The 27,690-nt window shown below is 48.4% G+C and overlaps 1 protein-coding gene across 2 annotated transcripts in view; it reads left to right on the top strand.

The window, feature by feature from the left end:
• Positions 1-916: 916 nt before the first annotated feature.
• LOC119383667 (elastin-like) overlaps positions 917-27,690 on the top strand; it is a 120,516-nt gene continuing 93,742 nt past the window's right edge. Inside the window, exons 1-4 of one of the 2 annotated variants that reach the window (XM_049412614.1) lie at positions 917-1,170; positions 23,515-23,607; positions 23,758-23,850; positions 24,372-24,467. In XM_049412614.1, coding sequence (XP_049268571.1) covers positions 1,122-1,170; positions 23,515-23,607; positions 23,758-23,850; positions 24,372-24,467 — 331 coding nt within the window. In that variant the 5' untranslated portion in view covers positions 917-1,121. The remainder of the gene's footprint in view (positions 1,171-23,514; positions 23,608-23,757; positions 23,851-24,371; positions 24,468-27,690) is intronic. The other variant, XM_049412613.1, reaches the window with a different exon arrangement.

The following is a 27,690-nucleotide window of genomic DNA, read 5'->3' as shown; positions in this document are numbered from 1 at the left end:
TATGTAATCGACACAATCCTCACTGGCATATTTTCATTTTGTTTAAGGACTCATGATTTCATGTAGGTCTTGCTGCCGTGTCAAATTGGGGAAAGCTTTCGTCAACCCTTAATGACTTTTTGCTTTCAACCCACAGCATCACTGCTCTGACTGTTTTATTGAAACGAGTGCACACATTTGATATATATTGTAGGAATACAACAAACTCTAGAACAACATCGGCGCTTCCAGTATATGATCGTCTTGAAAATGGTACTGTATTTTAAGGTACTCTATATATTGCAAATATTTTATTTTTTCCGAGGATTTCATCAATACGCTACAGAAGCCATAAAGATGAAGGTAACAGTTATCTATAAAGAAAATTTTCTCCCGGTGTTTTTATGCGCTTAGAGCAGTAGACATACACAAAGTTCGCACATATGTCGATATGTAATAGGAACATTAAATCCAGAACACTTGTTTTCAATTGAAACCAGCATAGATATTGGTGGGTTTTCGTTTGAAAGCTCCACGAAAAAAAGAAAGTAAATAACTTTTCTTTTCTGCTATGCTTTATCCAAAATGGTACACACAGTCCTCAAGTTACAGATAGTTACAGCTCACGAAGCTTTTAACCAGTTGAGGCGGCAGAAAATGCATGTATTGCCCGCATGTCGAAATATAATAAAGCACATAGCAAATCCTTATACAGAACAGCAGCTGTTTTCAAATAAAGGCATGCAGATGTTCTGTTTGTTCTGCAGCAATACCCGTGTATTGTATGAGGGCGTGCACGAACAGCAACACTACTGAATATTTGCAGCAGTGACCGTGAAGTTCATCTGAACGTGACTGATTACGTTATTGTCCCATGCCTGAGCATTCTGCAGGAGCGAAGGACCACCAGTAAGGCTTTCTTTTGAAAATTCATGTATTTAGCCTTGACACGATATCCACCATACGCGCAGCTACATTGTTTCAAACGCGGTCCACAACCTGATATTTGTATTTCGGGAATGCGGAGACAATCTGTTCGAAGTTATGTGAAATAGACAAGTTCACAATAATCGTTGTAACCCGCCGTGCGTAGTTCTGTCGCAGTTCAAAATAAAATAAGACGTGGCAACTTTCCCATTATCATGAGAGTAATTTTCGCATCAGTATTGTATCTTCTGGCAAGTGTGTTTGGTAAGTACAAGGTCTCGTTTATTTCAAGTTCCTGTTGTTTTACATACAGCATCAGTGACGTATAAGAAAGCAGGCAGCGCACTACCAGCTTTAGGCTTGGTTTTTTGTACTTTAAACATATGTATGAAATCTAGCAATATTTTTAGGAACACCACAACGCATTAAGTATACATGCGGTTGTCCCGAGGCTGTATTTCAGCTAGATAAGATATACCTGGGTGCCCTGCCTAAGCGGACTTTTCAAAGCAAAAACACAATTGGAGGGAAAGTGGACCCTTGTGTTCCTCTCCTGTAGTTGTCCCAAGGTGTATATGAGCTAGATAAGATGCACCTTGGTGACCCGCCTAGGCAGACATTTAAAAGCAAAAATCCAATGGCAAAATGGTAGTAGGGAATACGGGCCGTTGTGTTTCTTTCCTTTAATTAGTATTACATAATACATAATCGACTCGGCGCGAACAGAAAGATCCTAGTCTTACAATCAGTAATCGGACTAAGTAGAGATTGCTAGTGCAGCGGATATTCTCAAACAGATGTGCAATCATGCTATTCTTAGGGTCATGAGTAGTGCAAAAAAGCTATGTTGGAGCTGGAGCAACTTCTTGCTGTGCCATCTGCATGCTGCCCCAACTATCATGCATTGAGATTTTAAAAAAGAGGTCAGGCTTTACGCGAAGGAAACCTCGTAGACTCTCAACGGAAAACAGGTTGCCACAAGTGAGCGGTGGCCGGAGCCGCAAACTTGCGTGACGCGACGCTGTTGTTCAAGATCACGCCGACAGCGAGATTTCCAAGCACATTCCACTTTCCAATGCAGGGGTGACCGGCGGACCGGCGGAAAGCAGTCCATATTGGTGTTGACTCATCCGAGAGCCCATATCTTAAAGAAACGCTTGTTCATTGCTTACCGCCTGATGTGGCTATGCGCACGATATACTTTTTGTTTTTCTTATTTCGCTGAAGTTGCGAGCTACCGTATATTTATCGCAGTTGCCCAGAAAAAGCTTCTTCTTGGAGCGATTTCCGCCGGCCACCCGTGCTTTTGAAAATGGAATGTGTTTGGCACTCTCGATATCGGCACGCTCGGGAAAAACGCAGCGCCGCGTGACGCAGCCTTGCTGCTCCGGCAACCGGTCACTTGTGCCAATCTTTTTCCGTTGATACTGTACATATTGTTACGAGAAAGACACAGACTTGAAAATGTACAGTGGCGCGATTTTGTACATGTTCTTAAACGAACGGAGGGCGGTCCGTTCTATCCAGCCGCACGCGAATCATCAATGTGAACCGTGACAGACGTCACGGCCCTACGCTGACCAATCGCGTGCGGATGGATAGAACGGACCGCCTCCGTTCGTTATAAGAATGCGTACAAAATCGCGCCCCAGATAGATGTATTTGCAACTAGTTAGGCGAGGAGCGCTGCCGATAAGAACAGCCCGCGCCAGTCTATCTTTTGTCGTCCTTGTCTTCGTCTCTTGATCGCGATGTCATTGGTGCGTAGCATTACCCCCGGTGGCAGAAGCACCTTCACGGAGCTTTAAAGATCGTTTTCATAAGCAGTGTTGTGAGAGCCGTGTGAGGTCTTGAGCCGTGGGACGTCATGAACATCACTGGACGGAACAAAAAATGACGATGGACAGATGGGGCCAATCTCATAGGTAACAGGTGTTACTTGACGCAGTATACGCTAAGGTCCCGCTTAACGAGACAGTTTTTCAGATAGAGCGACCCGACGATTACGGCACCAGAGTAGCGCAATAGCACCGGGAGCGAAATGTGCGTATCTACGTGGAGCATCGTACTGACGTCGTTGGTGTGTCTGCGACGTCGTCAGCCGAGCGCGGGTGACCTGACGGGCATTATCGGCTCGCTCGATAGCGTCACGGGCATACTGGCTGGTGGACGAGGTATAGGCTTAAATGATTGCGTCCAGTGGTAAAGTCCACTCTCTTCCGCACATAGGTACAAAGGTGAAAAGGCTGCTGTGTCATGACGCGATGAATTGCACGCGAAAGTTGCGTAGGGTAGGGCAAGATCGCAGTCTCTGTGGTCCGGCGACACATGTAGCAAGCATATCCGTAAGACAGTGCGATTAAAGCGTTCTGTGAGGCCGTTCGTTTGAGGGTGGTAAGCAGTGGTCAGTTTGTGCCGCGTGAACAGGACCGCAGCACGTCGGCGATGAGTTGAGATGTAAATGTAGTACGTCCATGCTCTGTGAGTAGCTGTCTTGGGGCACCGTCAGCCAATATAACGTCCCGTAACAGGAAGTCAACAGCGTCGGTTGCACAACTTGTCTGTACAGCTCGCGTAATAGCGTACGTGTAGTGTAATGTGTAGTCGTAATAGCGTACGCAGCGTACGTGTAATAGCGTAGTAGCGGAATAGCGTACGTGTAGCCTACGTGTAGCCCAATGTTGATGCGGAAAAAAAGGCGAAGCATGTCGAACCCAACACGGTAAAACGGTTACAAGGGTATGGCGATGGTTGAAGATGGCCAGCGGGTAACAGCGCTGGTGTTTTGCGACGTTGACATAACTCACACGTGGCGACGTATCGGCGTACCGAGCGATCAAGGTCCTTCCATAAGAAACGGCACTGTACGCTCTCGTACGTGCGAAATATGCCAAGGTGTCCAGCTGTCGCCGCATCGTGAAGTTCAGCGAAGACACTGCGCCGTAAATGCTTAGGCACGACAATAAGATGGTCAGGCACGTCAGGTCGGCAATCGGGGCGGTACCACGCCCTCTTGATGCACGATATGATGGACGGAGGCGCCACTTGGGGAAGATTCCGTGCGGCTGATGATGTCAAGCAGCAGTGGACCCAGTTTCTGTTCTTCCCCAATGGGAATGAAGTCGGACACTGAAAAGATGGAGTGCACCGTTTTCGTGTCGGTGTCATCGTGATCGTCGATAGGGTGCTGGAGAGGCACTAGGCATCCAAGAGCAGGCGGCCGGATTTGTACACGACCGAGTAGGAAAATTCTTGTAGGCGCCAGACCAAGCCTGACCAAGCGACCAAGCCGCCTGAGGGATCTTTAAGAGCTCAGACAGCAGCGCGCGTGGTGATGAGTAACTATCGAAACTGGGCGTCCGTATACGTATTGCTTGAATTTTGCGACTGCGCAAACGAGAGCCATCCACTCGCGCTCTGTGATGGAATAATTGCTTTCAGGGGCGGATAGGAGCCGGCTGGCGCATGTGATAACGCATTCATGACCACGTTGTCGTTGAGTTAGCACTGCGCCGATGACATGGCCACTTGCATCAGTACGGAGCTCATTACGGGCAGCAGGGTCAAAGTGGGCTAAAATCCGAGGAGTAGTGAGGAGCGCGATGGAATTCGAGAACGTAGGAGCCTCTTCTGAGCACCATTCAAACAGGCCGTTTTGCTTGAGGAGCAGCGTAACGGGTCTCGCTATGTCCGCAAATTTTTTCACGAAGCGTCGGACGTAAGAACATATTCCGAGAGAGCTGCGATCGCCCTTTGCAGATCGTGGCACAGGAAAGCTTTTGAGTGTGCTGATTTTTACCGGGTCTGGTTGTGCACTGTTCGTGTCCACTAAATTGTTAAGTACTTTAATTTGGTGGCGGCCAAAGTGCCATTTGAGTGAGTTCAGCCGCAGGCCAGCTCGACGGAAGATATCTAAGGTGGCGTACAGGCGCTCTAATTGAGTTGTAAATGTTGCGGAAAAAGCAACGACATCGTGCAAGCAACATAAATGTGAAACATTTAAAGCCTCTGAGCAAAGAGTCCATCATTCGTTCAAAGGGAGCACTACAAAGTTCGAAGGCATGAACTTGAATTGGTATAGGCCATCGGTGGTGATAAATGTCGTCTTTTAACGATCCATATCATCCACCTCAACCTGCTAGTACCCGCAACGAAGGTCAATGGAGGAAAAATAGCGGGTGCAATAAAGGCAATCCACGGTATCACCTATTCGTGGCAGACGGTACATGTCTTTTTATTAAATCTGTTTGGGTGTCCATGATTGAGAAAAAACGCCATGCGCCCTCTTTCTTGTAAAATAGTACGACAGGGGATGTTCAAGAACTGCAGGATGACTCAGGGATATGCTTGGCGAGTATTTTGTCGACATCACTTAGGATAATTTGACGCTCAGCCACCAACGCACTATATGGACGCCTATGAATAGGAGGCTCATCACCAGTATTTATGCGGTGGGTCGCACCAGTAGCTTGCCTCAATGGACGGCCGCTGTCGGTTTAGGACAGCAGAACCCAGTGGAGTGCATCACTCTGCTGCGGTGCTAAACTTGAAGCAATCATCGAAGATGCCACAAGGGATACCATCCCGGTGACCGTGTGTGGGTATGGACGCCGATACGCCGACGGAGACTTAGCGAGAAGCTTATTCGTAGATACGGCGGGATATTACAAGGTGATCCGACGTCTCGACGCCATAGACTACGAGGTTATCCCGGACGGCATTACGAACCATCAACGACGCCGTGCACAACCTGAAGTCGTCCATGTCTTGCGCCTGAAGCCGTTTTTTCTGCGTTAGCGGACCTGAGAACTGTACTTTTTGCTTTATTATTGCACTTTCTTTGCGTATCCACTTCCATCTTCTGTTTAAGAATCGGGACGATGCGTTTTCAGACTGGGGTAATGCCACACGCACTCCGTTCTTTCTATGTTTTGTGTTTCCTGCCCCTTACACGTTTTACTACTGCCTTGTGCAAACCATGCCACAGTGTCTGAGAGTGTTCCAGATTATTTTAGCATCATCTGTTAGGCTTGAGCGCGGGAATGCGAACAGCTGAGTGTACTTTGGAACTAACGTAGCCACCAGCGATAAGGCTGGAATGTTCGATGTCGCATGTATAAATGCCTAAGCGCGTTACCGTAGTTGTTTATCGACGGCCGATGCTCTGTTCGCCGCTATCAGTGTACAGTGTGTATTGATGCAGTTTGACTTTCCTTGTCCCGGCCACAAGTTCGCCTAAATAAAGAGTTTCATCTTGGACACGCCGACTGCTGACTTCGTCGACGTCACGACGCCGTGACACCGTGTACAGATGAGACGATGAAGCGCATGAATAAGACGCAGCGAGCCCGGTCACGTTATGGATGGAATAGGGACGCCGAACGAATGGCTTCAGACGCGGAACATAAACTAGCTCAAAACCGCGGCAACGACGATCCGAAGAAAGCTGGGCGGGTGTGACACGATAGTTCACTGGGGATGTTTTTTCAGTAACTATGTAGAGATCAATGAAGCGTGACTGGAACTTGTCGCACAATCCTGGAGGACGAATAGGCGTTCAAAGCAGGACTTCATCCCTTCGACTGAAGGAGACGTCGCGATGAGAGCTGTCGTAACGTTGTTTGCGATCTTGCTGACTGGTTTCTAGAGGCGACGACGTTGCCCACATTCATCAAGTCTTGAAACAAACAGTTCCGATATGATTGCCGAGGCGTTAGCTGGATTATTTCAGAAAGAGATGTCAATGGTAATGCCGGTGAATGGCCGTACACGAGGATGAGAGTAATCAGTAGTTCGTTGGAGAGCGCTGCTGTGGGCAAACGCCACAAGTGGCAAAACTGCGTCCCAGGTGTCGTGGTTTGGTCCGATATGCATGAATAACACATCTGTTAGCTTGTGATGAAATCTCTCTGTCAACCCATTTGTTTTAGCGTGATAGGTTGACGTCGTCTTATGCACTGTGCCACAAGTCCTGACTAAGTGTTGAATGATGGTGAACAGGAAAGTCTTGCCGCGATCGCTCAACAGGACGCCAGGTGCCCAATGATGCAATACAATGGCGTTTAGGAAGAAATCGGCAACATCTGACGTAGAACTAGCACGTAGAGGAGCAGTCTCTGCGTACCGTGTCAGGTGATCAAAAGCTGTCACTATCCATCGATGACCTCTCGTATGACGGGGAGACGTCCGAGTAGATCGATCGCAATGATGGCGAAAGGTGTCTCAGGAGACGGGATGGGCTGTAATGGCCAGCAGGAAACGAAGTTGATGCTTCCGCCATGTGGGAAAACCGCGCTTGAGCATCTAGAAGCGCCATAGAAAGAGACGCAAAACTGAGTATCCATGTTTCACAGCGTGTTCTATTTCATTCATGTTCTCTTCTTATCCGTCGTTACCGAAAATGCTGGGATACGCGTGACATTCCCGCGGCAGGTTCACACAATTTACAACAACCTCCACGCCAGACAAAGTTCAATCGCCCAACTCCAACGTGCACAACACTAGTACCGGTCTTGTAACTTCCGTACCTCCTGCCAAGACGATCTTACATGACCTAATATGGTTATCCCTAGATGCGTACACAGTAGTTGCTCTACCAATTTTTCAAAATGTTATGAGCACCTTGTGTTCCTTAAAGGGACACTAAAGGCAAATATTAAGACGACGTTGAATAATGAAAAAGTGGTCGAGAAAGCTCGTAGTGCTACTTTCATGCCAATGACGTGCTTATTTTGAAATAAAATCACGTTTTAGTGGTCTGCATTGCGTTAGCGCACTTCAAATCATCCGCCTCAAAGCGGTATTTCGCACGTCACTGTCGCCGTGCCCACGTTGCCCGCGTTTACTGCGCGGCAGCGTGCACTGACGGCACGCAACATTCGGGCATCCGGCAACATCACATGCATGGGGTATTTTGTCGAACTTTCTGTCAGAGCGACTTTCACGAGCGTGCAAGACACACGCGGCAGTACACGATATCGAAACTACCACTGATACGCTACGGCGGGAGCGAAGCAGGGTGCCGCGCGAAGCGCAGTTCGGCGAAAACGGAACTTTTGAACCACGCGCCCCGTTCTCCATGGCAAAGCCAAAGAGGTTCTTTTTTGGCATGAATCAAACAGACACGGACAAGCAGCATTTTATTACGTCTCTTGATGCGCGGGAGGGTCTTTGTTTATTGCAGCTATTTTTATTATTAGTGATTAATTGTATTCAGACTCCCCCATGTGGTCGGGATCACTTCCAAAATGTCACATTCGTGGCGCTCATCGTGTGATACATTTAGCTTAATTTCTCGTTAAGTAGGGCACTGCTGTTGATAATACTACAATTTTAGACATTGTCATACATTCAGCTTTCCTCTGACATAAATTATTTGCCTTTAGTGTCCCTTTAATGACGACTGCCTTGTTAACCTGAAACTGGTTGCTAGGGTGTACTCCCCTGATGTGCACACTTCTCAGACACGAAAGGGATTCGTTATACCAATGCCTACAAAAATTGTTGACCCTTCGCTTCCTGTACCTCTGATGCTTTATAGTAACAGAGGGACTTCCGGATGTTTCAGCAGTATTAGAACAAGGCAGTGTAGTCGGCTTCCTACCTACTAGAAAATATGACGGCGTAAGTACAACTGGTTCAGTAGCGTCAGAGGAGAAGTACGTTAGCGGCCTAGAATTTACTACATTCTCTACTTCTGTAAGCAGGGTAGCAAGAGGCAGCTTTTAACAATGCGAATCATCCTTTCCCATAATCCACCCCACCACGGTCCACGTTCTGCTATGAATTTCCAGGTAATGTGATTAGTAGAGCAAAAGTCTTGCACTTAGAAGTTGTGCAGTATTCAGCACATCACTTTTAAGTCTCGACTGGCAGCACGAAAAGCGAAAGCATTCTAACAATAAATAACACTAGTCAAGCTACGGCACGACACAAACCGACGCAAAGCATTAAAATTGACCAGGAAGTCACATCACTACACAAATCTAAGTGGATAGCCCGAACAACGGAACACGTAAAAGTAACTGTATGCTTTCACAGCACTGGTTCCTTTAACAAAAACAGGACCGGTAACGTCAACACCCACAACTTGGAATGGGTGCGATCTCACCACCTGTCGGTCAGCAGCGGTGTGGCAGGGGCTGAGGCCGGTTGAAGCTTGAACCTTGCACACACTTTGCACCAAGAGATCACCTTTTTCGCACACTGGCGGCTCTTAATCACGCAAAATCACTCGCGCAGCTCCGCAAGGGTTTCTTTTAGCCAGCTGTGAAGAAGGTGGCGGTGCGTGCTGTCGACGATGAGGTAAGTGCAGCGGTGGTCAGCTGGTAGCAGGATCGGACATCTGATGCGTTCACGTTGTCAAGCCGGGTATTGATCCTCAAAATCTCGTGATTGTCCAGAAATGGATGCAGATCACGAATGCAGGAAACCTTAAGTAGTTGTTTGTCCTTTGACAATGTAGCTAGTTTGATGCCAAACCCTGGAGCTTCGGCATTCTTCAGCCATGCAAACTCGCCACCTTTTCTCTCAGCGGCAGTGAGTGGGCCCATTTGGCGGCTACTGGTGTAGACTCGACAATTGTGTAATAATCTGTGAATCCAACTGTGATTCTCACAACTCGTATCCAGCTGCTGTACTTGTTGAGGTCGAAAAGCGGCTCTGGAATTGAGCACTGGTAGGCCAAAATAGTTGCTTCATCGCTGGTCCTTGCTTTACGTTACTCATCTGATGACTCATCAATATTAGCTTCGCGGGCAGGCCACGCTTCCTGCTGACCAGCTACCCAGTCAGGCCCATGCTACCGTAAATTTGCTAAAACGGCTGCTTGGGCGAGTTGGTTCATGATCAAGATAGATTTACCAGCGCAAAATCCGTAAATTGTTCGCACAAAGGTGATGTGTAGATATACCTCTTGTGACTAGGTCGACTGGATTTGTTATTCCAGAGCAACGTCTCCAATGACTCGGGTCTGTGAGGCCTTGAATTTCAATTACCCTATTACAAACGAAGGGCTTCCACTTGGTGGCTGTGGACTTTATTCAACTCAAGCAAATTCGTAAGTCCTTCCTGAAGAAGTATTCTATATTTTTGGAGGGCAGTGTGTCTAGTTGTAGCTTGAGAAGTCGAGCTTCGAGGAACGCACCTAGGAGTTCCAGACGAGGTAAATTAAGTCCCTTGATAGAGGAATTCGAGATTTTGCGAGGAGCTGCTGGCGTCGAAATTTCCGGACTGTCTTCGACTCGCAGGTATGCACAACTCCATAGGCACAGGGGCTAGCGTCCGTGAAGATGTGCAGTTGTGAAGCGCTCTTGAAGTCGAGCTTACCTAGTTGATTCCTCTTGGCTCGAAAGTCATTCAGGTCTTGAAGTTCGGAAACCCAGTTGTGCCACTCGATCTTAAACGCCTCTAGGAGAATACTTTTTCAGGTGAGCCAGTGGATCGATATCTTCTGAAAGAGTACCTTAACTGGGATGGTGAACGGTGCCAGCAATCTCAAGGGGTTGAAAATTTGTGATGAGACCTGGAGCACAGTCCTTGCGGTGCTGAGTCCTGCGTTTGTAATTTCTGTCATTAGTCAAAGTTTACTGAAATGGTGTCGTCATTGTAATTCTAGGACACTCCAAGAGCCTTCGATAGGCAAACCTTCTCAGTTGACGTTTTGTCGCCCACTTATTTGAGCTTGTCTCTTAGCAGGTCGCAATTAGTTGCCCACTTTAGCATATTCATTCCAGCCAGCTTCATTATGGCCTTCGTCTCTTCGTACAGTTGTAAGGCTTCTTCTGTAGCTGAAGCACCGAAAACTAGGTCATCGACATAGAAGGTTGCTTTCAGTTGGGTAGATGTTTCTTGATAAATCAGTTCCACGTGATTGAAATGGTCCTTCAACGTTGCGGATAACAGAAAATGGCTTGCAAAGGTACCGAATGGAACTCTACTCATTGTTATTTCTTGTATTTTTGGCAGTCAACTGTTTGCCGATGGCAACTCTTCAAACCACTAGATGCGAAGAGAATCTCCTCTTCTTCACGCATGCTGATTTGTAGAAACGCCTTTTGCGCGTCTGCTGTGATTCCGATGGCGCGAAGACGAAATCTGAACAAAACCTTAAGGGGGTCGGCGTTTAGATTAGGACCTTTTTCACGTTGTTCGTTGAGAGAGCAGGGTCCTTATGCGTGCGATGATACGTCAAAGACAAGGCGACGTCTTGTCGTCATATATCTTTCCCAGATTACCTCTCGGTGCGGCATGTAATAGAGGCGCTCTGGACGAGAATGGACATCGTCCACTTTTACAGCATGACCATCCATGTCGTACTGCCTGATAGCTTATCGTAGGCTCCCATAGCTTCATCGTTTGATGACAGTCGTCTACCGAGTGCGTGAAGTCCTTAAACGGCCAAAGAATTTGTCTCGTTCTGTATAACTGATGCAGCAGCAGTCGCAGACGGCTTCTTGAAAGAGCTGTCGAATACTGAAACACTGTTGCCCGATGTCTTGGCCACATTGATGATTAAGGTATCCGTTCTCGACATTCAACTTCGATGTGGAGAAACTTCATCAGTTGTTCAAGTTCCTGATCAGAGGAAGCCTGGCTGGTTTCCGTCGCGTTCTGCTATCTTTCCTTTTTGTAGTATTTAAAGCGATGTCAGCTGCCATGACTTTCAGCAATACTTCCTTCAGCATAGCCGCGTACGAAGACTCCGTGATACGTAGGCTATGCAGTCCCCTGCTATTCAGTTGGTCAGTGTCACAAAGCTTTCGCAGAGCAGTCACATCGCCCGCTAATCATACTAGTATCAGCGTGCGCAAATTCTAGAGGTATTTCTGCCCGGCAGAATATTCTTTAGATTTCCGAAACGATGCTTCAAAATTTCCAGCTCATCTTTTGTAGCTACAATTTGTCACCTGAATACCTGCGACGGCTTGAGCGGCAGGTTCATCCAGTAGTGAGACCAAGTAGTGAAACCGGTCTGTGTTGGATAGCCTCAAGTTCTAGAATGCAAGAACATATCCCAAACGTGTTGCCACTTAGTCACTGTTCTATCGAAACGAAGACGCTACAACTTGGGAAGTCGTGCTCCGAGCTCACGTTGTGGAGATCGTTCATGTCCACTGGGTGCAGTTTCATGGGACCCTGCGCCGGTGGCTGAATGTGAAGACGACGCCGTCGTAGCAGAGGACTTCAGAACGTTGATGTGGTGTTAAAGCAACGCCAGCGTGCTGTTCGCGCCGCCATCGTGCTGCACGACCACCTCATAATCGTATGCCGCTAGGTCGTCGGTCATCAGGGATTAAACCTCGTTGTTCTAGGCTTTAAGTTCGAAGTTGCTGGCGCTCAGGCGACCATGCAGAATTCGTAGTCGAGAAAGCTCGAACTGATTGGAGTGGATAACCTGGTTGACTTCGTTGATGATATTTGTATTCGTGGATTTCCGCGCGCCGCGCTTGTTCTTCGCCCGCTCCATGCCGGTTTAGCTCGAAGTGCAGCTCACCCACACCATGAGAAAAAGGCTCGGGTCGTTGCTGGCTCGCTTCCCGGGTTGTCGTCCGGCCCAAAATGTATGTGTGAAAAGCGCACTTCGGCGTCTAGAGGCGCCTGAGAAAAGAGACGCAAACCCGAGTATTCATGTTGCAGAGCGTGTTCTATTTCATTCACGTTATCTTCTTCTTCGTTACCGAAGATCCTTCGATGCGCGTGACTTTCCCGCGGGAGGTTCAAACAATTTACAACACGCCGTTGGCACAGAGGGCAAGATGCAATGTACAGAGGGCAAGATGCAAACGTATCCGAACGCGGCTGTGTGTTTTGTGGAATCCCAAGTGGGCCGCGCATGGGTCGTCGTGAACGGCTTCGAGGACTTGGTGGCGTAGCGAACGTGGAATAACTGGAACCCATCGATACCCATCGGTTGCGTAAACGTAACAATGTAGCACATTGTTGCAACGTAACAATGTAGCTGTAGTTGTCGACGTAATCTGGAATTAGGCGGAGGCAATCTGCCACTGAGGCAATCGATAATGCGGTTGCAGTGTGGATCGTCACGCTGCACGAGGCGAATTGAGCGTAGTGATTAGAGGACAGCTTGCCAGTAACCGCTAGTTGGAATAACGTAAGGGCTGAAGCATCGTCTTGATCACGTGTCGAGCAACGAACAAGCGTACTTGACAATGATCGTGGTAGGGGGCAGCTACAGGGAGCATCGTCATCTTGGTGTTCCTTGTCAGATTTGTAGACGATGCCAAACTGTACACCTACAGACGAAGTACCCAATCACCCAGGCGACCAGACAAGTTTTTTGGTTAAGATAGCCAGCATAACGTGATGATCAGTATTACTGTCAAGTGGCGTCCGTAAGTATATGGTCGAAATTTGTGTATGGCCCAAACGACAGCATGACATTCCTGTTCTGTTATCGAGTATCCTGTTCGGCATACGCAACTCTCTCGTGAAGTGGCATCCCACTGTAGAAGAACTGCACCGATCCCATAACCGCTAGCGTCGTTGTTCAAAGAAGCAGGTGCGTTCTCGTCGAAGCGACAAAGACGGGGTCGGATGTTAAGGCATGCTTGAGGGCTTGAAAGGCATGCTCGCAGTGGTCAGTCCAAGTGGAGGCAGATCCTGACGTCAGCAGCTTGTGCAGTGGCGAGGTGATGGCAGGAAAATGGCTGATGAAGCGGCGGAAGTAGGACGCCAGGGCTAGAAAACTGCGCAGCGGTTTTTGATTTTCTGGGCGAGGTATGCTCACCACGGCAGCAAGCTTGTCAGGATCCTGCGGAACGCCGTCTTTGCTGACAAGGTGGCCCAACAGTTTCTTGTTCTCTCTGGATAAATGGCATTTCTTCGTGATTAGCTGTAGTCTAGCGTTGGAGATTTGGAGAACTTTCTCCAAGCGCTGAAGATGCTGATGAAAAGCGGTATAGGAAATGACGATGTCATCTAGATAACAGAGACACGTTTTCCACTTAAAGGGACACTAAAGAGCAAAGCGATTTTTCTTATATTCGTAAAGTACTCTTTCACGACACCGAAAACACCACGCTTGCTGCGAGAAGGCGCTTAGTAAGCAAGAAAACGCGCAAGAACAAAATGTGGGTGGCGACGCCACCTTGACGTTTCCGCGCCATGCGCCGTGACGTCACATGTTTTGCCGGCGCCTACTAGGGACTGCGTAGTTTCTAAAGCGTATAAAGGAGGTCTTAGTGTTCTCAGAGCACAATATATGGATGTAAACCGACTCATTGTTTCTGTTTAGTGTCCCTTTAAGGCCGCGAAGAACTGCGTCTATCATGCATTCAAACGTGGCAGGAGCATTACATAAACCGAAAGGCCTGACATTGAGTTCATACAGCCCGTCTAGTGGGGCAGATGCCCGCTTATCCTTGTCCGCTTCGTGCATAGGTATGTGTCAATACCCAGATCAGAGATCTAAGTTAAAGAAAAGTTCAGCGCCCTGGAGAGAGTCAAGTGCGTCGTCGATTTATGGCATCGTGTGCACGTCTTTGTGCGTGACCTTATTTAGCGCTCGATAGTCGACGCAAAATCGGACAGAACCGTCCTTCTTCCTGTCCAAGACTACAGGTGATGACCAAGAGCTGGACGATGGCAGGATGACGTCTCGTTTGGGCATGTCGGCAGCGTTGTCCTCTATTATTTCCGCTGAGCGGAAGAAACAGGATATGGGTGGCGGCGTAATTGCCGTCTGTTTTGGTGTGATGAACTGCGACGGAAGTGCGGCCCAGGAGCTTTGAATTAACAGTTAATAAAGCGATGTGTTTTTGTAGTAGAGCTAAAGCTCTTCCTTTTGAGCTGCCCTGAGATCGGGATTTATTGTGGCACGTAAAACAGCCGTTGTAGCACGGTCATCCATACTGGTAGATAAAGATGGCGGTTCCGCGTGTAGGGCCACCAGAGAAAGTGGTTCGGTGTCAGTAATGCAAGCCAGCGGTGCCCTGGGGCAGCTCAACCGGCAAAGAAGTAGGGCTAACTGCTGTGAGAAACACTCTACCAACGTGAAACCGCACCAGGCTAGGAGCAATGATAATGCTGCCAGATATGTAACGTCCACACGGTGGAAGGAACACATCACCATTAGTGATGGCATCAGACGTCAGCGTCAGAATATGCTCATGATCTGGAGGAATGACACAATCAGCAGCCGTGAGGAAGCACAGGCTATGAGCATCATTATCGGACGAAAGCGCAGTGTCTGTTATGTGAATGGCTCTCTGACGGCAAGATATTACCGCTGAAGCTGAGGACAGGAAGTCCAATCTCAAAATGAGCGCGCCGGTACACAATGACATAACGAGAAACTGTATGTGGTGAAGAATGTCCTCAGTAAAAACTCGCACTGTGCAACAACGGAGGGCCGCACATAAACTGCATTAGCACAGCGAAGAGGAGGACGATCATGTGGCGTCTTCCCTTTTTGCAAGCGAGAACATAGGTTGACACTGATAACAGAAAGCGATGCACCCGTGTCCATCAAGGCTTCGGTCCATATACCTTCACACACAGTGAAAGTACATTTGAGGATCGTTCCGGATGAGTATGATGTAGGCCGTAAAATGCAGCTATCACTCCTAAAGCTGCACGCTTCAGTTTTCGGGATTTTGCTCAGATGACGTGGTAGCCAGACGAAGAGGGGGGCCTAATAGATGATGGTGAGCGATGACCCGAGGAACGGAAAGTAGCGGCTGCGCCGAAGTTCAGCGGAAATGGCGAGCGACGTGGGCAATGTTGGTTTGAAAGGCGATGTTGTGCAACAGGGGCAAATTCATTCGTTTCGGAGTCGTCATAGCTGCGCCTTTCGTGTTGTTGACGTCGTCGGCAGAACCTTGAAATGTGGCGACGGATTCCGAAATAATAGCAGACCGGTCGAGGTGCGCGCCAGGTGTTGAAAAATTGAGGCGTTGCCCTACGTGAGAGAGCATTGAGCGAAGCGGCCATTGTTGACCCATGCTGCGGTGACTGCTCGGAAGGCGACGCGAGAGCAGCAACATGAGGGTAGGTGGGCGTTGGTGCGGATTGCGGGCTCGGTACATGCGTTGCATTCCCAAAGTACATGGGCCATATCGGCCCGTCTGTGCTCGCACCACGGGCAGCCAGGCGACGGGTGCAGCGTGGGCCACAGGAGGTGCACGTGGTAGGGGTTGGTGAAAGTACCCGTCTGCAGCCGCCTCAGGTCAACCGCCTGCGACCTGTCCGGACGCACGTGGGGTTCCGGATATATCTTGCGGTCTTTCCTATAGTGCCCAAGCACCTCGTGTTACGTAGCCGGGAACTCTTCGGCATAGCAGTCAGCGTACATCTGGTCCCTTGCTCCTTGCGCCACGACTTCGGTTGCCGCAACAACGGAGGTGGTGGTGGTGGTGTCAATAGCGGCGGCGCCGGAGCCGGTGGCCTCCACCGCCGTTCCTCCACCGGAGTCCCTCAACACAATGGCGGCGCCTGCTCCCTGGGTGACCGCGTCGCGGCGGGTAAGTTGCCTCGCGACGAGGTGGGCGCGCTCATTGTGGTTGGGCAGGGTGCAGGTGGGTCTTTGGCCGTTGGCATTGCTGCTGTTGCTTTTACGGCTGCTGGTGTAAATAGCTGCAATGTCCCCCATGTGTACGGGGAACCACTTGAGGGCATTGTCCGTAATCGTGCCTGACCTGAAGTCCGCAGCCCTGGCGTTTAGCATGCGAGCCACCTCCTCGGACACCCAGCCTTTGGTGTAGTTGCGAATCGCTGATTTTGAATCGCTGATAATCAACGTGTCTTCCGCACCTCCATGGAGTACCGCGAGGGCTATGGCCATCTCTTCCGCAGCTTCGGCCGACCGCAGCCTCGCAGATGCCGTGACCCGGACATTTTCCTTCGTATCCACGACCGCTATGGAGAAAGCAGGTACCGCCGCTGTTGGCTGGCCTTGTCCTTGATGTTGCCGCTGGCGCTGTTGCCGTTGTTGTCGTAGCGGTAGTAACGGTGATGGTGGTGGCGCCCCCAGTTCGTCTCGCACGTTCTGTTGGAGCGGCGGTGGTTGTTCCCCGTTGCCGGAGTGCCGTGGATACCTGGCCGCATCGACGAAGAGAACGCCCTCTCGCCTTCCGTGCTGCTTCAGGATCGCTACCGCTCTGCGTTTTCGGCGTTGCAAGTCGTGCACGGGGTGCATGTTCCTGGGGATGTTTTCTGTCAGTAGAGCATCCCTGACTTCTGGTAGCAATGCTTCCTTCAGTCCCCGCGCCTCGTGATATCGAATCCCGAGCTGGTCCAGAATGCGTCTTCCCGTTCTGGTGCCCGACAGCCTCTCGAGCTGCGCGATTCTCTGCGCCTCGGCGATCTCGTCGAGCGTGTTGTGCACGCCCAGCTCGAGGAGCCTATGGGTTTCCGTGTACTGGGGCACACCCAGGGCTGTCTTGAAGGCCCTGCGAATCGCCACGTTCAGCTTGTCGGTTTCGCTCCTGTTCCAGTCAGCGTACGCGGCGACGTACACTATGTGGCTCAGCGCGTATGCATGTAGCAGCTTTGTCACGTTGTGTTCCTTCAGCCCTTTCCTCTTTTTCGCTACCCGTCGCACAACCGTCTGAGGTTGCAAGCGTATAAGATTGAGATCATCGAGGCGCGGACACGTAGGGGCGATTGCGGAAGATTGGTGGGCTTCTGGGGCGTAGCCAAGGGGGGATGAGGGGGTTGAAACCCCCGATCTGAAATTTTTCAATTTTACATACATACATACATACAACAAACATACACACATACATACAAACGCATACACTAAATAGATAATGTATGGTTGAACTCACCCACAAAAAAAATTCTGGCGACTCCCCTGGTGGGGTTCTTTGCAGCGAGAGCGTTGAATGCCACGGTATCTATGCCTTTGAGCAGGTGACGAACGCGTTCATTCTCCGTCATCTAGCTGTGGATGCAGCAACAGGGGGCGAGGACATCTTCTACATACCAAGTGTATGACTTGCCAGACTACTGGACACGCTCAGCAAGATTCCGTTGATCGATTTCTGAACGGACAGAATGATTCGCGAAGATCTGACGGAGCTGCTGCTTAAAGGTTCTCCATTCTGCGAAATCGAGTTCGTGGTTGAAAAACCAAGTCTTGGCGACGCCTGTCAGAATGAAATGGACACGGGACGGTTTGCAGAATCGTACCAGTGGTTAAGCGCACTCACACGGTCATACTGCTCCAACTAGTCCTCAACATCTTCCCCTCGAAGGCCAGCGAACATCGGTGGATCCTTTTGAGGGATGGGGACAGTCCAAGAAGGGATTTCCACGGGCGCAGACGGTGTTGATGGAGCTGCCTTGGTCTGGTCGTCTCGTGACATGGCCGACTGCTGATTGTATAGGCGGTAACCCGAACGTAGCTCCAGGGATATTTTGTAGCTGAAGCTGTCGAGGAACCGCTGGAGGGAGAGCACTAGGGGACCAGACAACACTCTCCACCACTTGCGAGGCAACGTTTAGGTCGCAAGACTTCTCTTTTTTATGTACCGTGCCAGAGCCCCTCAACCCAGCAAGAGTGGTGATTCGTCGGTGTTACTTGTTTTTGTCTCGTGTATGCGCTATAAATAGCAATGGAACACCAAGATGCCCAAATCTACGTGATTCCACTAACCATCAAACTAACATGGCAAAGATTTTGGACGCGCTTTTGGATTTCGGGTTTTCCTGTCGGCAATCCATGCCGTATTATTTGTCTAACTAGCTGGGGATCCACTCGTGCGCGTCACGGTCCGTGCACAGGTGGACGCGGAGGCACTTCACGTTGAGAGTCGGAACCACATTGCTCATTTAAACTATCACCTTATCGAAACCCGCTCGCACGCGCCCTCGGCGCGCGGATCTGTGGCGTGGCGGGGGGCGAGCGTGCGTTCGAAAACGCGCGCGGGCGCGCGCCCAGTCACGTGACCTCAAGAGAACAACCAATAGCGCGCAAGCGCTCCCGTGGGCGCCGCTGGCTGCCTCCTCGCTCTCTCTTTTTTCCCTTTCGCGTGCGCTGCGGCGCCAGCAATTCATGATACGCTTCCCGGCTACACATCGCTGGCGTACTCGGCGATTAAAGCTCTTCGAGTAACCATTGTCCATGAGGTCGGTGGTGATCACCACCGATCACACATCTGCGCTTACGCTAATATAATGTGCGGCAAAACGTGCCAGATGGGCGTTATGATCCTAGGCAACACTTAAGCAATTTAAGTATCTTCTATTTGGCTTCCGAGAGCACGAAAAGACTGAAATCTGCACGCCTGAACGAGAAAAATGAAGATGCTGGCTACGGGAGTAGTTATAAAATGAAGGAAATAGAGATTGCCTCTTGTTTTCTAGGTGTGGTGTAGCGGTAGCGTGGCACACTCGGATTTACGGTGCGCCTAGGTCACGGTGGCCTAGGTGGCGGGGACTCCCGCTCGGTCACTCGTTTTTTTTTTCGTTTTTGTCGAAGTGCTCGTGTTTCCGCTTCAATTACGATCTGGGGATGAGCACAGTTTTTAAAAACAATTTAAAGGCCCGATTTCGGCCCGTAACGGGTGTCCCAGCGTGCCTAGTACAGCGTGCCAGCGTCCCAGTACCGAGCGGCACACTGGTACAGTAATCATGTATGGCGCTGGGACGGTGCCACTGGGTTTTTCAGTAGGGCTGCATGGGTTCCACGAGATGAGAATCAATTGCCGATTGTTCGGTCAAATCCACATCTCTAGAACTCAGGTCTGAATCAAGCTGTTCACGTCTAACCTCAGCTTCTCTCATTCGAAGCTCTTTATCTTCTGCCCACCGCTTGCGCTTCGCTTTGTCATCTCTTTTGTTGACTTGTGAATCAGAACGACGGCATTGTTACCGTTCATGCGCCCCTTCCTGTTGAGGCTTCCGACAGGCAACTACTTCTTCACGAGTGCGCTCGAGTTTACCCATCGCCGAACATTAAAGAATGACCACCGAGCGCGCGCGCTTGTACATTTTTAACGAGAAAGTGTTTTATGCCGGGGTTTCACCAACTCGAAGGTTATGGTTAAAGCGTCACGATACAAGCGAGGGACACTGGCCGCGCTGGCGTCGCCAAGGCACCCTAGACGCAGCCACGTTCTTTACTTTTCGCTTCACGTTAGCGTGCGTCGGCTCATTGGAGCAGTGCAGCTTCCACATGCTCCGACGGGATTTCTCCGCAGCCGACTGCTTAGATTTCGAGAGCGCCGACTAGCCTAACTGCTGCAATACGCGTTGCAGAAAGGACACCATTTCGACGGGCGAATGTCGTGCCTTGGTGGAGCGAGACAGAGGCCAACGGGGCGCACGCGTTTGCGGCTCAAGCTACGAACCTCTGCATCCCGTGTTGCTCAATCTCAGTGTGGTAGCGTATGCATGAGCACAGGCGTCGGTTAGCCATCACTACAAAGCGCGCACCATGCCGTTTCGTTCCTCAATTGACGATGTTTTGAAGAAGTTCATATCGTGTACCAGAGTTGATTATGAGCTTGTCGATGTCATCATACGCGAGATTCACTATTCGCGGTGTCCAAATATGCGTTCACAACCTCAGCTACCACAACGGTTTAATCATGATCATGGGCGTTAGTCCTCGCGATGGAGACATGCCACAAGGCGTCAACATGGGTGCATCGACGTCAAACGGTGCTATAGCTGCCAAACACGAATAGACATTATACAAGCTCTCGTATACCACTGCGCAAGAATCACTACGTCTGTGAAGACAAGATTCACTTTCGTGTTATACCGATTCCTATGACGAAGGGATCAGCCATGCTTTAGGGGCGAAGCTCCTTTAGCTGGTGCCTTGTCTCCCGTCGCGCCGTAGCCAGGCGCTAGTACTGGAAGCGCTCGCTCTCGCGTTCACGACACAAAAGAAGTCTTCTTCCTCTTGTTCTTCGAGCGCATTGATGATGATGTGCTAATGAGAAAAATTTCAGAATCACCTGCATATCCACGAAGTGAATGATGACGAGTGGGCGAAGCTGCACTCGCGCCAAAGCGAAGTCTTCTTTCTCTTGTTGTTCGAGCGCCTTGATGATGATGCTAATGAGTAAAATTTCAGAATCGTAGTATATCCACGAAGTAAATGATGACCAGTGGGCGCAGGCAAAACCACATATAAAAATTCAAAAAGGGGAAGCAAGCGAGGAATAGAGAGAAAAAAATTAAAAATACGAAGAAAAATAGAAATAAAGATAAGCAAAGAGAAAAGCGAAAAGAGAAAAAGAGGGGAGGAAAGAAAGAGAAAAGGGAAGAGAACCAAAAAAGGCTGCCCAGCTCCGCACTTCCTTAAGGCTCGATCAGATGGACTTGCATTGACCCCATCTTCTCAAATTTCAGGTTGGATCCCAAGCCGGTACCTTTGGTTTTACATTTCACCTATCATAAGGCGGTCATAATGAAAGGAAAAGGCCGACCACATCTCAGCATCATATACGCAGTGTTATTAATAAACAACTTTGTATATACTGTACACACGTGTTGTCAGGTCTTTGCATGATCGAGTGGTTAATGTACGGGGAGATTCGTTGTTAATAATCCCCCCGAGATTCGCTCACTCGTCGTCATTCATTGCGTGGATATGCTGTGATTTTTTTTCACTGTTCCGAACCATCTGCTGGGCACGCGCCCTCACATCCACACCACGAGACGCGTTACGCATATACGTAGGCCCGAAAAACCTAAACCAAGAACAGCTTGGCCGTTAAGCACGCCCGTGCAAGAAACAACCAGAAGTGCTAGGAAGAGGCAACGTGCAAGGCCCATACTTCTCGGGGCGTGGCGAATTCAAAGAAGCTTGCGCGAATTTTCTTCAAAGCCACAGATTTAATCTCGAGAAGAGCTTCTACATGAGGGAGCCATCACTCGAATCCCAGTAGTGAACGGCTGTGATGATCAGCGCGTCTACGGTTAGTCGTTAATAGAGATGGACGGGAACCGTTTACCTGATACTTGTTGGCATTGGCGCTGTGGACCTCGGCAAATGTTTCTTTGCGGTTGCAAAATGTGCTTCATGCGTCGCATAGATAATGAGGGCTTCTTCCTCCTGCCATAACAATCCGAAATCTGACCGCCTTGCTCCCGTAGGCGATGGTGCATCTGTTTCGCCTTTTGTTATGAAGAAGTGCGAATAATTTGTGGCATGTGGCGAATTTCACTCCTGTCGTCCAGCGGCAAGGGAAATGGGCCAAAGATTTCTTGGAGTATGCATAGATTTTGCAGCGTTGCTCATGTATCGCTAAATAGTGTCCACATAGAAGGCTTAATGGTTGGAGATCACGACAGTCCTCGTCAATGAAACGCCAATTAGCATATTTTAAAGCTTGAGACCCAAGTGGCCGAATTTGGTATTAGTATGGTTGGCATCAATCACCGCCAGTGTGTATATGATACCAACTCTTTACGAACTCTGTTTGGGATTGATTCGATACTTTTCAAAGAATGTATTCCGTGCTGCTATAGAATCAGGTATGTCAAAAGATTCCACACTCGTTTCACTTGCCAGTGCAGTTTTTTTTCAAGATTTATTATTAATTTATCATAATGCTTTAATTACTCACAGACTCCTGTATGTACAAACCTAGCTAGCATTTGAGCCAATATATGGCAATATTGAGAATATGGTTCTTATCATGACACCATCTTGCTGTTTTCTTGTGTTTCGTAAACCAAATTTTAACTTCAAAATAAAGATGGATAAAATCAAGTTGCACTGAATTCAATTTTTTAGAAATTGCCGTGCATCATGTGCGATGCCTCTCACGATCTGTAGCATAATAGCGCGGAAACAAAACAGTTGACAGGAAGGGACATTCCAGAATGACCACCGGGCGCTATTACGCTAGATCATGCAGTAGCAAGTAGCCCGCGATCCGCTACGCTTCTAAGTTATACATCTCTCGTTACATACTTTTCTAGCTATACTTTCTGCTTCTCGGCGAATAGTCCTGTTCATCTGGAGTTAGCAGCTATAGTAAAAACGCATTCTTGAGATAGTTGGCTCATTTGGCGCTTTGTGTCAGTGTAGTTTTATGTTTTCTAGTCTACTGCTCTCTGGCCCTGTATTTCTAGTAATATGAACCCATTAGATATTTATTTATTTATTTATTTACATTACCCTCAGGGCACATAAAGGCGTTACAGAGGGGGTGGGTAATATAACAAAAAATGTAGTAAAAAACAGAACACAATAATACAACAAATTAATTAGAATACATGTTCAAACAATACTCAGTTATTGGAGGCTTAAGATATGATCGGTTAGTGCAGTCTTGAAGGATGACACGTCCTCAATGGAGGCGATGGAGGGGGGAAGGTGGTTCCACTCGGCACTGGTTTTTGGCAGAAAGGAGTCTGAAAAAACGTTAGTACGGCAGAAAGGAATAAAAACTTTATGCTGATGGTCAAGACGTGACGATATAGCCCAACGACACGTTTTGAGAAGCTTCAACTCATTTTAAAGGTGCACCGACGCGTGTTGGTCTTATCTACTTTTTCTAATCACCTGTGTTCTGTTGCGCTGTTGCGTGGTTCTTGCATATTCCCACCTTTTGCATTATCTTGGTCGTTCGGCAAAAGGTGGCTGTACTACTGTTATAAATTTTTGTGGCGTCATATCTACAGGAAATCCCGCACCTCATACAGTACCAGCGCAGTTACCTGGTGTAGTAACTTATGGCCTACCTTCACAAGGTCCTGGGACGACAGCGCCATATGGTAAGTTTGTCATATGTCAAATTATATCATGATAAAGGCTTGCACTTTATCTCAAGCAAAAACCGCATACTCCGAGCTTGTGCATTTCGGTCGCTTGCCAAAAGAAGGCTGTGTTACTCTTGTACAAAATTTTTCGTGTCATGTCTGCAGGAAATACCGCACCTCAAACAGTACCAGCCCAGTCTCCTGGTGTAGTCGTCTATGGGGTAACTTCCCAAGGTCCTGGGACGACAGTGTCATATGGTAGGTTTGTAATACGTGAAATTATATTATGATAAAGCATTGCACCTCATTTGAAGCAAAAACGGTATACTCTCGGCGTGTGCATTTTCTTGGCCGCTTGCCAAAAAGAGGCTGTGTTACTCTTGTAGAGAATTTTGTGGTGTCATGTCTACAAGAAATGCCGCACACCAAACAGTACCAGGGCAGTCGCCTGGTGTAGTCGCTTATGGGCCATATGGTGAGCTTGTCATGTGCCAAAATATATAATGATAAAGCATTGCACATTATCTAAAGCAAAAACAGAGCTTGAAAATAAAGAATAAATTACATTTTAATACATGCAAGTGTTTCTTTTGTCATTGTCTATTGACTACATCTCGACCGTCACATAACTGTTTAGATATACTCTCCTGTCAAAGATTAGCTGTGTCAACCTGACATAACGGCTTTAGTATGCTCGCAGGTTTTCCATATTTCTGCTCGCACAGATAGACGAGACTTTATTACACGTGTCCGAAAATTTCTTTGTGTATTGTGTACAGGAAATCCTGCACCACAAATGGCACCAGCGTTGATACCTGGTGGAACAGCTTCTGTGTCAACTTCATCAACTCCTGCGGCAGGAAAGTTTCTGTATGGTGGGTGTTATGCATTTGGCTTCTGTTCTGCATTGATCGTAAGCCACCACAAGGAGGCTAGTGAACCTATATATACATCAGCGCTGTCTAATAGAGCTACGTTGCTTCCTGGTTTCGATTTCTGTCTGTCTCCTTTCCTAGAGCGGCTAACGTCCACACCCCAGAAGGCTTATAAACTGATGAAATTATGTTATATAACCGTCTCCCCTGGAATTCGCAGCTAACTTAGAGCACACTCATACCAGCATTTTTATTGGTAATAATTCATATTTAGCGCTCCTTGAATTAATATATACACAAGGGTCTTCATTTCATCCTTTCAATAAAATAAACTGCAGCGAGTTGGTGCTCCATAGCTGCAGCAAGTATTAGTGCGCCACATACAAGAAACGAACACGACCCTCAAGAGACGCGTCGTGTTATTCGCTTATATGTGTCGCGCTAATACGCAGCCTGAAGTGATGAAAAATTCTTGAAGACGGGGTGTCCCTGAAGCGGACGTTCTGACGAGTAGGGTGTGTTTGTCAAGGCTGCAACCGCTTTTCTCAGCACCATGTGTGTGTACGCGTTCTACCCTCTCTCCCAAAGACAGAAGGGGAGGAGAAGAGAGCAAGTAAGTGCAAAAAAAGGAGTGAATGGAAAAAATGTACAGCTAGGTGCATCAAGTCCGGAAAGTAAGTGGGAAAATTCTAAACGGAAGGAAAACAAGGAGGGATAATAGGGGGGGAGGGGGTGGGGTGCTGCTTATATATAGGGGCTTTCTTCGCGTGGACGGGGTAACAGGGTATAGGGGAAGGCTCTGCGCTGAGTCACAGATCACGGGGAGGTGGAGTCAAGAAATCGCGCAACTGCAGTTCACAAAAGCGTACATGACACGTGAGCAGCAACTGAAACTGAAATTCACCAGGTCAGAACGGTTAAGATGCTTATCTATCTATGGTGCGTAAGGTTTAGGTATTTGTGGTTGTCGTCGTGTAGCTGCTATATCATCTACATTCAAGAACGCCCTCTGAAACGCTTGTACCTATCAATTGGAGTGTACTAAACATGTGAATGAGGTACGACTCTCCAAAGTTTCTGTCTCCCGGGGAGACCAGAAGCCTACCTGAAGTATATAAAGTTTGATTTCATTAAATCTGTGACCTTCGACTGTAAAGTGCTGTGCCACTGCTTTCGATAAAATTTTCACTGTATCCGCACGATACCTGTTTTATCTAACATTGTTTGGTTGTCATGTTTCATCAATGTATTGCTTGTGACAAAGAAAGTATTCGAGCATGTAAATAACGTTTGAACTAGTGCAGGTATAACTTGATTTTACATGATAGACATAATGACTTCCGGTACTTTTGAAGATGATTGCAACTCGTACATCTCGGACAAGAACGAGTTGTTATGTGGGCGGTACAATGGGGTCTACTTTCGCATGAACAAACATGTCATTGAAGTGTTTTTTTCGCCTTCAAGCGACCTTTGGTGCTTCAGAAAACGGTTTTCTGAGAGGTTTGTTGTTTATTAAGAGTGGATTATCCTTATGGATGATATTGTTTACTTATGGGAGCGCATTTGAGTATCGTGGTATAAATGAAAACTACTGGATTCACTTGTCTTCATGGTCTCTTCTAGCTAGTGCTCATTTCCTATCTCATTTACATGCTTCGTTGTCGGCTGTGGTCATGACGTCCTGCAGGTGCTTCATTTAAACTAAACATTTCTTTAGATTGGTCAAGTGGTGAACATATTCACCGTCTTGGCGGCAGGGCTTTCTAATACGCCTAGCCTGTGCAAAAAATATCCCGTGTTTATAGTGTCACTGTTGATGAGAAGAGTAACCTGCAGGTATTGTTGGCTATATGTTGACGTTCTGTAGAGCATCATCTCATATTTAATTGTCCTCTTTCAATGGATACTGTCGCATCAATGAAGTTAATTTCAGTGGAAGAATTTTGCATGGTGTATTTATACTAGGGTGAGAGTTAGTAAAAATGTACATGAATGGTTGTAAGGCACTTACATTATGTTCCGATATAAAAAATTTCCAGTGGCTTAGCTCGGCTATGCCAGGATATACGTAGCGTTAGCAAAGGTTCAGCTGATTATTCTTAGCTTTCCAGATTGTCTAGGGTTATTAGCCTTCTTCTGTTCATTCTTCGTACGCTGAGCCGCTAATTGCCAGGCAACTACTTCGGGATCCGATGAAATAAGCTTCTCGGCTCTTCTGCGCCATTGAGCAGCATTTGCGCTCTCCTTCTCCATGGCGTTACCCACCTGCAAACGCCAGTCAGAGGCGCTATCAAGCGGCTCCAGCGCAGTGTCAGACGGCGACTGCACAGCGAAGGCGAATAGCTGCGCACGCGCCGGCGCACGTGTGTCTGCCATGGCTACAACGTCACTCCTCTCGAATTCGCAGACCAGCAGCGGCGAGTCGCGCGCGCCGGCGCCAGTGTGTCTGCCGCGGCTACGACGCCGCTCCTCCCGAACGCACAGACGAGCAGCGGCGAGCCGCGCGCGGCGGTGGCGGTGGCGGTGGCGGAGAGCGCGTGAGATGCCGGCTCCGGTGAGCCAGCTGTGTGACATCAATGATCCTCGTGCATGCACAGCACGAATCATGAGGATCCACGCGAAATCGGCTCCGGCTAGGCAAGTGTAGCTAAAGCTACAAAAAGTATTTCGTCTGTGTAGCGGTGATAGGTACAAGGCATAGAGTTTCATACTATAACCTGGAGGGGAAATAGGCGCTGCGATCGTTTTACCACCGTGGGAGTGATGGGAAGTACAGGCTTTGGATTAGATTCCGTTAGCTAGCGAACTGTCCACGGGTGTTTTTCTACGGTTTCAGTTTTGTTCTTCGCGTAGCGTGGGTGCCTGTGTCGTTCAAAGAGGCTGAAGACTGCTAGGTATCTTGCTGTGCTGCGACGTTGCAGCTTTACAGATTGTACTTGACATTTTTAAAGAGGGTCGCGCACTCACCCTCACCGCTGCTCATAGTTGTAGCACTCCGTGCCAGAGCAGGAAATTGCATAGAGTCCATGTTTTCTTATGAGCGCGTCTTGTCAAAATTTGTTCAAATCGGCTGCAAACCGACAACGAAGCGATGTAGACGCACCATCACTCCCTGTGAGTTCGCTTAACAACGAAACGAGAGATGCTTTGGGGGCACGCCACTGGGAAAGACATATCTGGCGTTGCAGCAGATACGTTATGTGTTTCTCACTCAATACAA

The sequence above is a fragment of the Rhipicephalus sanguineus genome, chromosome 2, assembly GCF_013339695.2.
Source record: "Rhipicephalus sanguineus isolate Rsan-2018 chromosome 2, BIME_Rsan_1.4, whole genome shotgun sequence".
In the NCBI taxonomy this organism is placed as follows: Eukaryota; Metazoa; Arthropoda; class Arachnida; order Ixodida; family Ixodidae; genus Rhipicephalus; species Rhipicephalus sanguineus.
Note: the sequence above shows the minus strand (reverse complement) of the source record. Positions and strands in the feature narration are given on the sequence as shown.